The sequence below is a fragment of the Mobula hypostoma genome, chromosome 8 (genome assembly GCF_963921235.1).
Source record: "Mobula hypostoma chromosome 8, sMobHyp1.1, whole genome shotgun sequence".
In the NCBI taxonomy this organism is placed as follows: domain Eukaryota; kingdom Metazoa; phylum Chordata; class Chondrichthyes; order Myliobatiformes; family Myliobatidae; genus Mobula; species Mobula hypostoma.
In genome coordinates this window covers 40,863,580-40,876,004 of record NC_086104.1, presented here as the reverse complement: position 1 = coordinate 40,876,004, position 12,425 = coordinate 40,863,580, and the positions used below count along the sequence as shown (strand labels likewise).

Genomic DNA, 12,425 nt, shown 5'->3' with positions numbered 1-12,425 from the left:
AGTATGTCCATTTATTGTACACGGCCAGTCAGGAAGGAAATAATTCTAACAAAGGCAGAGCAGACACTGTTACTTTCAGTACATCTGCATACCAACACTGAACAATTTTATTGGATGTTTCTTTAAAAGCAAAATGAAGTTCTGTAGCAGCAAAATACTGTATATGAGGAAATTTTCAAAATAAATGAAAAATGTCAGAAATGCTTGTCAGATCAAAAGCACCCATGGGGAAAGAAACAAAGTTAATATTTCATCAACCTTATGAGTTATTTCCAGTACCTTCCATTTTTTCTAAGTTTAAAAGTCAAATACTAGAGAGAGAAAAAATGGACACAGTTAACTCTAGAAACTAATAACTCATTTAAGAATTAAAAAGCAAATGAAATCAAAGCAATTAAATCACTTCCTAGGGAAATACTACTGAGAGGAAATGACCAAAGTCTGGTTGCTCTGACATCCACCAACAATATGGAAGTGCTTTGAGGGACTGGTAATGGCATGCATTAACTCCAGCCTCTCAAACAACCTTGACCCACTGCAATGGACCTACTGCTGAAACAGGTCTACAGCTGACAACCATCACCCAAACTCCACACTCATTTCTGGAGCATTTGTTCAGTAAAGACATCTATGTTCAACTATTGTTGACTACAGCTTCAATACTATAATTCCATACAAACTCAGTTCCAAACTCCTAAATCTGACACTCTACACCTCCCTTTGCAATTGGATCCTTGAATTCCTGACCAACAGACTAATCAATAATAGGCAGCAACACCTCTACCATGATGAGTCTCAACACTGGTGCTGCACAAGGCTATGTCCTCAAACCCTAATAAAACTCCCCGTACACTCACGACTGTGTGGGCAGAGTAGGCTCTATCTACAAATATGCAGATGATAACACCATAGTAGGCCATATTTCCAATAATGATGAGCTGGAGTACAAGAAAGCGATAGGGAACTTAGTGACATGGTGTCATAACAACAACCTTTTCCTCAATGTCAGCAAAAGAAAGGAGCTGGTCACTGACTTCAAGAAGTGGGGTAGCGTACACACTTCTGTGACATCAATGGTGCTGAAGTCAAGAGGGTTGAGCTTCAGGTTCCTAGGAATGAACATCACCCAGAGCTTATCGTGATCCAACTATGCTGATGCTACAGCCAAGAAAGCTCTCCCGCATCTCTATTTCCACAGGAGACTAAAGAAATTTGGCATTCCCATTCACCTTACCATTTCTTTTTATTGATACCCCATAGAAAGCATCCTATCTAGATGCATCACAGCTTGGTATGGCAACTGTTCTGCTGACAACTACAAGAAACTGCAGAGAGCTGTGGACACAGCTCAACACATCAGGGAAACTGGCCTTCCCTCCATGGACTTCTTGCTATCATCAGTAAAAACAGCCAGCATAATCGAAGAAAGGGACAGTTCTCTTTTCCACCCCATCAGGTAGAAGATACAAAAGCCTGACAGCATGTACCACTAGGTTCAAGGAGAGCTTCTACCCCCCCCCCCCCCCGTTATAAGAGGATTGAATGTTTCGTTAGTACGGTAAGATGGACTCTTGACCCCATAATCTACCTTGTTGTGACCTTGGATCCTACTGTCCGCCTGCACCACACTTTCTCTGTATTTAGCACTTTATTCTGCACACTGTTATTGTTTTACCTTATGCTACCTCAATGAACAGTGCTAATGAATTAGTTTGAATGGATGATATGGAGGACAGATTTTTCATTGTATCTCAATACATGTGAACATAAAAAAAAATAGTAACCATAAATCCACAACAAACTTGGGCTCGGAAATTAAGTGTAGTCCACCAAACACATATGTTCTTCTTAATGAAGACTGAATGATGGCAGGTGCTGGAACCTGGCACCAAAACAGGTTGCTGGAAAAGTCAGCAAATCAAACAGCATCTGTGGAAGCAGAAGGTACAAGTTGACATTTTGGATTAAGGTCCTACATCAGGTCTGAAGGGGGAAGAGGAAAGGTTGCTGGCATACATTAGTACCAGGGAGGTTAACGCACACAAAATGCTGGAGGAACTCAGCAGGTCAGGCAGTATCTATGAAACAATAAACAACTGATGTTTCAGGCCGAGGCACAGACCCAGAGCCACATGAAGGGTCTCGGCATGAAATGTTGACCATTTAGTTCCCTCCATCAATGCTGCCTGTGTTACTCCAGATATCCAGCATCTTGTGGGGGGTGGAGTGGGTCGGGGGGAATAAGCTGAACAATGGGTGACTGGAAGTGGTGTGGGACAGAAAGGTTTTAGGGAGTGGGAAAGGTGAACAAAGGGAGGATAAACAGGTTGTCTGGTGACTGTGGGAAGAGAAGACTGGTGGGGGGGACATGGTACAGCTGCATGAAATTGTAACTACAGCAGCTAATTCTGGCTAACCCAATTGCCACTGTTGGCAACCCACACAAATTTGTCATACTTGTATGATGTGCCCTCCAATCACTTCAATAAAGATTGTTCCAAGAGTCGAATAAGAACTGTATTGGATCCTTTTTAACAACTAGCAAACATACAATCTTGAAGTAATGCAAGCTCAGCGAACTTGTGTAAATAAGTATAATTAAGTGGTTAACAAAAGATATGATGTCCATTGGCCTCCAGCACCAAACAGAACACGATTAAGTAACTTATTCCCTTTGCTTTTATCACACCCCTACTCATGTGACTAGTTACCAAAATAAACATCATAAATGTGCAACACAGACTACAATTCAGATAGAGAACAGACATATGGCTCCAACATTCCAGCATCCTAATTATTATATTAAAATAATTACAACTACATATTACGAAGACTCAGGAGACACGAAATCTCAACATTCACACAAATCTCCTCTTTCTGGTAAGCAGTCTATCCTGGATTGTGACCTTCTCCTGATAAACCAGGTTGTTCCTCTTGACTGCATTCACAAAACTCTCTTGAATTGCTGCTGCCAATGCTCATTCAAGAGCAAAGCTGAAATCCTGTTTAGTGTTGTCTTTTCTACCATCATAGTCTCCTTTCAATGGTCCATTAGCAGTCCAACCCAGCATTGCTCTGATTGCATAGGGTCATCATTAACAATGTGAATCATTTGCAATGACTCCAATGCTTTATGCACATTCACCCCTATAAGCAGCTCAATTTCTGACACAATTTCCAGCAAATGAATATGCTTCAGATGAGACCATTCCTGAAGATCCTTCTGACAAAGAATGTTTTCTCTGAAGCAGGCATACTTTCCTGCGCATAGATGTTAGGCAGTTCACACTATCTCAGCCAGCCAATTCAAATCCTGAAAAGACCTAGCTACTCACGACCTTCTCTTGACTCACAATGTCTAAGAGACTGCGCGTTTCCTTTCCTGTCAGGCTGAGTTTGTTCATGAGGCTCACTGTACTTCCTTGACCTTGGAAAGCACAAGTAACCACTGTCTTGTTACTCTTCTTAGCCTGCACCCAAACTGGAGTTGTAGGAACTATCAATCATGATCACTACCATTTCATACCAGGATGTTATTTGTAAGGCCATTTGATAGCAGGGCATTATTTGCTGCTGTGTTTGATTGTTTCATGGCTTGCTTTAAATAGGCACCTTTTTCATCAGTTCCAGGGTCAGTTTTAACTTCACGTTTTGCCATAGGCTCAGTACTTCTTACATGTCCTGCACTTCTTCCATGGCATTGCAACAGCCTCTAAGGAAAATACTGTCATCTTGAAGAGCTTACATGTATTCTGATTTGATATGTGGCCAAGAAAGAACCTTTCCCATGTTGGCCACAGCAATTTTTTGCTCATCACCAAAATGCTCCTGCAGTGAGGCTTGGGCCTTGAGAAATCTTTGCTCCGGGCTGGCCTGCTGGCAGCTTTTGACAAGCTTTCTAACGTATCCAGTGAATTGTTAGAGACAGTCACCAGAATCATCAGTCTTGCCTTCAATGCTCTTCTCGAAAGGCCTCATAAATGAATGACACTGCAATGGATCGCCATCAAAGATTTGAATCTGTCTTTTAGGCAGAGGTGCAATGCGTTGTTGTTTCATTACTAAACACATTATTTCCTTTTGTGTCCTTATGGCTTCCAGTGCACTAGTTAGATTTTTATCATCTGAAACACGAATGTCATCAAACTGTAAATTAATGTCCTCAGAAGTACCTTGTGCGATTGGATATGGCATAGGTTCAGAGTGCCTCCTTGGTGCAAGCTGAGAGTGAACAGCCCGAATGAGTCCTTGGGGCCCAAACTCATGGTTCATAGACATTTGATGACCAAGTGCATCCAAATGGACATTGAGTTTGCTGGATTTTCTCTGTGCCATGTCAATATAGGAACTCATAGCATACAACTGTCCTGCTGGAGCACATTTAGCACTCACAGCACTTGAAGCCTTAGCACTTTATCTCTGGCCAGCTTGGCTGCAATTTCTTCCTGCAACTTAAGCTGCTCCAAATATGTTTGGTTTCTCCAAATATGTTCCGCATGTTCTTCCAACACACATTGGACACAATGTCTTCAGGGTGCATGTCATCCTGAAAACATTTTTATACTTAGTCAAAGTTTGCCCTGTGGCTTTATAAATATTTTCATTTCCTTCAGCAATTTGACCTTCAACATCACATATTTGTTTCGACCATTATTCAGCCTCTGTTGTGATCGTATTAATGAGAGTATCAATACTTGCATAGTTTTCAGTTTATTTTCTTCAGAGATAGGCATTAAAGACAACAGCAAGTTACACTGTCTAGCAACGTCTTCATGAAGAAGATTTTTTAAGTCATCCAAATGAGACTGCACCTGCCAGACATCCTGCACTTTTTATAAAAAGTTTCTAATTAATATTAAATCTTTAATCCTTTTAACAATTTTATTATAGTCCTTTTAAAGTTGTTGATGTTTTCCCAGTAAGTTTAATTTCTCCTCTAGTCTTGACTTCAAGGTCACTGCTTCCAGCTTGACTCGTTGTCTTCCAAGTGGGCAAATCAGACAAAACAACAGCAATCACTTCAAATACTGGCAATGGAAGTACTTCAGCAGTTCAACAGAACCAAGTGTCGAACTCTAAGGCTATGCAGCTTATCATCAGTGACAACCATTTCAAACTGTGTTCTAAACCCAAACACAAAGCATGAATCCACAAAAGGTCATTCTTGCCACAAGCTTCTTCAGGCTGTGGTGCTTCTAGTTTCACAGCCACGTCCGAATGCTGATGTTTGTTAAGTATAAGTGTCAAAACTTATTTTGTTGACAGAATTTAGCGGTCAATTCTGACTAAAAAAAAAACCAACTGCTGCTGCTGGCGACATGCATGAATTTGTTACACTTGTATGATGAGCCCTCCAATCATTTTAATAATGATTGTTCCAAGAGTCAAAGAACTGCATTTGATCCCTTATTAGCAACAAGCAAATATAAAATCTTGAAGCGACTGGAGGAGTACAGCAAAAACTATTTCACCTAGTTTAGAAAATTAAAGCTTTATTCAAAACGTCGCAGTTCAAAATACTGCTAAGTCACATAAAAGTTTTGCTCCACTGGTGGCCTGACTGTAGAGAGCACCTGGCAGATTCTCCCTCTGCGATGTCCAACCTGCAGTCCATCATTGTCAGATGAGTGAGCTGACCATTCAGTAACACTAATGTAATGAAGGTTGACTGTAAAAATGCCAAGCTTTGGAAAAATCTCACAAGCAGACATAAGCACAAGCCCCAACCATCATCTGAATTATATTTTAATACAAAATCCCATTTAATCTATTTCAGATATGATACAAAGAAATTTTATCCACCTGATTTTGTTTATGTGTTTGGGAGGGATTAGCTACATTTCTATGTTAGATTACTTACCTTCAGAAAATAGGGCATCACAGTCATCCAGCTTGCAGATCTGCTACCTTACATTGCCAGATATCTGGGTTGAATCCTGACCTTGGTTGATGTCTAGATCAATTCTACAAGTTCTCCCTGTGACCATATGGATTTCCTCTGGCTACTGCCATTTCCTCCCACATATTGATTAGGACTCCCATACTGTTAAAGGTCTAGAGGGGTTCGAGTTTGTAAAATGTGTTCAGAAAAGTTTTCTAAATCAATATATAAAAGGTACAAACTAGAGAGGATGCAATATCAGATCTCCTATCAGGAAACGAGTTAGGACAGGTGACGGAAGTGTCTGTAGGGGAGCACTTTGGTTCCAGTGATCATAATACCATTAGTTTCAACTTGATCATGGATAAAGACAGATCTGGTCCTCAGGTTGAGGTTCTAAACTGGAAGGCAGCCAAATTTGAAGAAATGAGAAAGGATCTAAATAGCGTGGATTGGGACAGGTTGTTCTCCGGCAAGGATGTGATCGGTAAGTGGGAGGTCTTCAAAGGAGAAATTTTGAGTGCAGAGCTTGTATGTTCCTGTCAGGATTAAAGGCAAAGTGAATATGAATAAGGAACCTTGGTTCTCAAGGGATTTTGGAACTCTGATAAAGAATAGAGAGATGTATGACATGTATAGGAAACAGAGAGCAAATGAAGTGCTTGAGTAGTACAAGAAGTGCAAAATAAAATTTAAGAAATCAGGAGGGCTAAAAGACACGAGGGTGCTTTGGCAGTCAAGGTGAAGGATAATCCAAAGAGCTTCTACAGGTATATTAAGAGCAAAAGGATAGTAAGGGATAAAATTGGTCCTCTTGAAGATCAGACTGGTCAGCTACGTATGGAACCTAAAGAAATGGGGGGAGATCTTAAACGTTTTTTTTGTGTCTGTATTTACTAAGGAAACTGGCATGGAGTCTATGGAAATAAGGCAAACAAGTAGTGAGGTCATGGAACCTATACAGATTGAAGAGGAGGAGGTGCTTGCTATCTTGAGGCAAATCAGAGTAGATAAATCCCCAGGACCTGACATGGTATTCCCTCCAACCTTGAAGAAGACTAGTGTTGAAATTGCAGGGGCCCTGGCAGATATATTTAAAATGTCGGTATCTATGGGTGAGGTGCCAGAGGATTCGAGGATAGCTCATGTTGTTCTATTGTTTAAAAAAGGCTCTAAAAGTAACCTGGGAAATTATAGGCCGGTAAGTTTTGCGTCAGTTGTAGGTAAATTATTGGAAGGAGTACAGGTTTCCCCCGCCATCCGAAGGTAGTGCGTTCCTATGAAACGGTTCGCAAGCCGAAATATCGTAAAGCAAAGAAGCAATTACCATTTATTTATATGGGAAAATTTTGAGAGCGTTCGCAGACCCAAAAATAACCTACCAAATCATGCCAAATAACACACAAAACCTAAAACGACAGTAACGTATAGTAAAAGCAGGAATGATATGATAAATACACAGCCTATATAAAGTAGAAATACTTTTCCACAATCATTACTGAACTGTTCTCCAGAGTGAAAATCTCGCGCAAGCGCCGTTGGCAAAAACGCGCACAAGCGCTCTCCAGTAACCTTTAAGCTGTGAAGCTGCCAAATCATACCAAATAACACAAAAATACACAGCCGATATAAAGTAGAAATAATGTATGTACAGTGTAGTATCACTTACCAGAATCGGGACCGCACCGAGCACACTGATGGTGTGTTAGACTGAGTCGGAGTTTGGGTGGTGCAGTGGCCCCCCACCCTCCAGGCCGCTGAGTGATACATTCGGCTTCTTTCTTAAAGATGTGCTGTGCGTCTCCCAGCTACCTTTGCATTCTCCGCGAATCGGTATCTGTCCGTGACCTGGGGGTTGGGGTGGTGCGACACTGGGGTGTCATCTCATCGCCTGTTTCCATTAGAGCAGGCAGTTCATCTTCTTCTATCTCTGCCTGTCTCGACGTCGAAGGTCGAGGTTCGTCGTCTGCTGTGGCTGATGTGGAAGGCTTGCTTGACTGCTGAGCCTCGCTTATTTTTCTATCACACAGTTCTTTAATAAGGACTCAAACCATCTTGCAAATATCCCCTAAACCGATGTACCCTTTCAAAATTAAAGTCGTACTTCATCATTACTCATTCAGTTTCGATTGTTATCCTTTTTTCTTCTAATTGCATCAGCTCTTCATCTGTCAGTTCTTGGTGATGGGATGCCAAAACCTCAACATCATCTTCGTCAACTTCCACAAGCCAAACTCACGTTGTCCTTACTTCGTTCACCACGATCAAAACGCTTAATTATGTCTAGTTTTACCGTAAGTGTAACACCTTTACGAGCTCTTTCAGGCTTTTCCGATACCATAGAACTCATCTCACAAACAGCTGCTCACAGGCTCGTGTTTAAGCAATGCTGTCGAGAATCCGGGGGAAAGCGGCTGCTTGGGGCACGCTGCCTTTTATCGCGCGCTGATTTTTTTTTTCGTAACAGTGAAAACACCTTCTGAAAGCGAAAATAGGGTACTAATGTAGGTCTTTCGTAACAGTGAGGTTTCATAAAGCGAACGTTCAAAAAGCAGGGGAGACCTGTACTAAGAGATAGGATCTACAAGTATTCGGATAGACAGGAACTTATTAGGGAGAGTCAACATGGCTTTGTGCGTGGGAGGTCATGCTTAAACAATTTCGAGGAGGTTACCAGTTAAGTGGATGAAGGGAAGGCAATGGATGTTGTCTATATGGACTTCAGTAAGGCCTTTGACAAGGTTCCGCATGGGAGATTAATTAGGAAGATTCAGTCGCTAGGTATACATGGAGAGGTAGTAAATTGGATTAGACATTGGCTCCATGGAAGAAGCCAGAGAGTGGTAGCGGAGGATTGCTCCTCTGAGTGGAGGCCTGTGACTAGTGGTGTGCCACAGGGATCAGTGCAGGGTTCATTGTTATTTGTCATCTATATCAATGATCTGGATGATAATGTCATAAATTGGATCAGCAAATTTGCTGATGATACAAAGATTGGAGGTGTAGTGGACAATGAGGAAGATTTTCAAAGCTTGCAGAGGGATTTGGACCAGCTGGAAAAATGGGCTGAAAAATGGCAGATGGAGTTTAATACTGACAAGTGTGAGGTATTGCACTTTGGAAGGACAAACCAAGGTAGAACATACATGGCAAATGGTAAGGCACTGAGGAGTGCAGTAGAACAGAGGGATCTGGGAATACAGATACAAAATTCCCTAGAAGTGGCATCACAGGTAGATAGGGTCATAAAGAGAGCTTTTGGTACATTGGCCTTTATTAATCAAAGTATTGAGTATAAGAGCTGGAATGTTATGATGAGGTTGTATAAGGCATTGGTGAGGCCGAATCTGGAGTATTGTGTTCAGTTTTGGTCACCAAATTACAGGAAGGATATAAATAAGGTTGAAAGAGTGCAGAGAAGGTTTACAAGGATGTTGCCGGGACTTGAGAAACTCAGTTACAGAGAAGGGTTGAATAGGTTAGGACTTCATTCCCTGGAGCGTAGAAGAATGAGGGGAGATTTGATAGAGGTATATACAATTATGATGGGCTTAGACAGAGTGAATGCAAGCAGGCCTTTTCCACTGAGGCTAGGGGAGAAAAAAAAACCAGAGGACATGTGTTAAAGGTGAAGGGAGAAAAGTTTAAAGGAAACATTAGGGAGGGGCTTCTTCTCATAGAGAGTGGTGGGAGTGTGGAATGAGCTGCCAGATGAAGTGGTAAATGCGGGCTCACTTTTAACATTTAAGAAAAACTTGGACAGGTACATGGATGAGAGGTGTATGGAGGGATATGGTCCAGGTGCAGGTCAGTGGGACTAGGCAGAAAAATGGTGCGGCACAGCCAAGAAGGGCCTAACGGCCACAAGGCCCGTTTCTGTGCTGTAATGTTCCATGGTGCTATTACAAACAATGGCTCCCTATATATGTTTGAATTGGATTTCTAATTACAGAGCACTGGTAATGCACAAGCAGCATGTTAAGTCAGGACCACTGGCACAGTCATGAGGTAGAAGGGAGATGAGGGGATGTGCCTTTGGTGTAACATGTAGATCAAAAATCAATGAATAAAGTAAATGCAATGAAAGAAGAGCTTGCCTGATCCAGATATGTTCTTCCAATAAAAGGAATGCCATTTTAAACAGAATAGCAGTTTCAACAAAGCCTGTCTCACCAAACCAAATACATTTGTTACTTCTGTTTACTTGTGTTGTTGTAGTAGATACACATGTACAAATACACTCAAAAACTTCTATAGATTGTGACGAGAATACACATAACTTAAGATGTTTGCTGGCCTGGGCTTGCACCAGTGGCATCAGCAGTTGGTCTGCCACCTGTCCTCAGGGGAGGGAGAGATAAGGAACACAATGAAGCAGCATTTGGAGATGTTAATGAAGGAGTTATCAGTCTGGGTATTGTCAAGATCGGCTCCCCCTTTGAACCCTGAACTGTTTGAAGTGTGATGGACAGGGGATACCCCAGCAGGGGGATAAAAAAGGGACAGGTTCGCTAAGGCAAGACACACACGACACCACGAGGTAACGAGACCCTGGAAGCGGGGCCCCCCCACAAGTCGGCGGGAGTCGTTTGGAAGGCTGGTTGAGGAACCAAGCCATAGACGCACAGGGTGGAAAGGTACTATCAGCGGGAACCAGGTGTGTGTCCACCCTTGCTTGGGTGCCAGGTTCACTGCAGAGGATTGACCGCATCTGGAGGAGAGGCCACAGTCGGTGACCTCAGGTGACATCACAAAGGACTCGCCCGAAAGCTGCTTGTGAGCAATATCGCAGGTCTGTGTGTGGAAGCCGTTTTGAATGATCATTCGTTCTTGTTCTCTCTCTCCTTCCCCCCACATTGTCCATCGCCACGGCAACGATTACTGCGAACTGAACTAAATTGGACTGAACTTCGCGTCACTTTGAAATTGGTCATTTACCCCTAGACAACAATAGAGCTTGATTGATCCTGTTATCTTAATTCTGTGCACATGTGTGTTTATCATTGCTGAACTGTTGCATTTATTATCCTTTCGATTACTGTGTTGCTTGTTTCTTTAATAAAACTTTCTTAGTTCTAGTAATCCAGACTCCAACTGAGTGATCCATTTCTGCTGGTTTGGCAAACCCAGTTACGGGGTACGTAACAAGATGTACCGTGGAGAGCATTCTGACAGGCTGCATCACTGTCTGGTCTGGGGGGCGACTACTGCACAGGACCGAAAGAAGCAGCAGAGGGTTGTAAATTTAGTCGGCTCCATCTTGGGTACTAGCCTACAAAGTACCCAGGACATCTTCAAGGAGCAGTGTCTCAGAAAGGCAGCATCTTGTTAAGGACCTCCAGCACCCAGGACATGCCCTTTTCTCACTGTTACCATCAGGTAGGAGGTACAGAAGCCTGAAGGCACACACTCAGTGATTTAGGAACAGCTTCTTCCCCTCTGCCATCTGATTCCTAAATGGGCATTGAACCCTTGAACACTACCTCACTTTTTAATATATATTATTTCTGTTTTTTGCATTATTTTAAATCTATTCAATATACATATACTGTAATTGATTTATTTATTTATTCTTCTATATTATGTATTGCATTGAACTGCTGCTGCTAAGTTAACAAGTTTCACGACACATGCCAGTGATAATAAACCTGATTCTGATCAACATAAATTGATAACTAATACAACTAATCAGGTGTAATACAAAAATTGCAGATACTGGAAATGCAAAAAAAAGTGCTGGAGACTTTCAACTAAAGTCCTAATTCTGATGAAAGGTCCTTGACTCAGTACATCTATTGCTCCTCTCCCCTCTCATGTTGCTTGAGCTGCTGAGTGTTCACAGGAATTTTTGTTGATCCTTATTACCTAGAATGTTCTTACCGTCAAATAAGTAACAAGAACTTTGAAGATTCATGACAGATTGCTGTAAAACCCTGCGACACAAGGACATTTTGACCAGCAAGAAATTGTGGAGAAAGCTACATACCAGCATAGTGATAGTCTGCCAATGGATGGAATTTGTCTTTAATTGGCATCTTCATCAACAAAACCTCCACGGCCATCTAGTACAACAGGAAACAACAATAAGATTAAAATAGAATGTATCTATTCAAAGTTTTGATGTGACTAAGTGACAGTAAATGTGTAAACCAAAAAAGTCACAAAACATGTTTTATTTTAATCCCTTGACCCTGTTTCTACTCAAGTCTATTACTTCAGGCAAGATTTTTGAACAATTCAGGTTATCTATACTCTTTTGTGCTACGTTAAACTGTAACACTGAAAAATGAATGTTTCCCGATAACAGACTATGAAACCTCCAAAACAAAAAAACAGTTGGAGTAAGTAGTTTCAGCTGTGTGATGCTATGTAATGAATTTGCCCGTCATCATGCTAACAAATCACCAGTTTGCCTGCTTTGTATCACATATAGATCAATAAAAATTTGAAACCAAGTATTACTTGAATTAACTTGTGTAAATTAAGGAGTGTAAACCTTAAATTCCAACCTGAAAGTACAACCAATGCTCACCAGTCCTTCCTT

The 12,425-nt window shown here is 41.6% G+C and overlaps 1 protein-coding gene across 6 annotated transcripts in view; it reads right to left on the bottom strand.

Moving 5' to 3' along the window:
* Positions 1–12,425, bottom strand: part of LOC134350487 (transcriptional-regulating factor 1-like) — a 262,932-nt gene that overhangs the window by 46,267 nt on the left and 204,240 nt on the right. For all 6 annotated transcript variants that reach the window (XM_063055706.1, XM_063055708.1, XM_063055707.1 and 3 more), the window contains one exon: positions 11,868–11,943. In XM_063055706.1, coding sequence (XP_062911776.1) covers positions 11,868–11,943 — 76 coding nt within the window. The remainder of the gene's footprint in view (positions 1–11,867; positions 11,944–12,425) is intronic.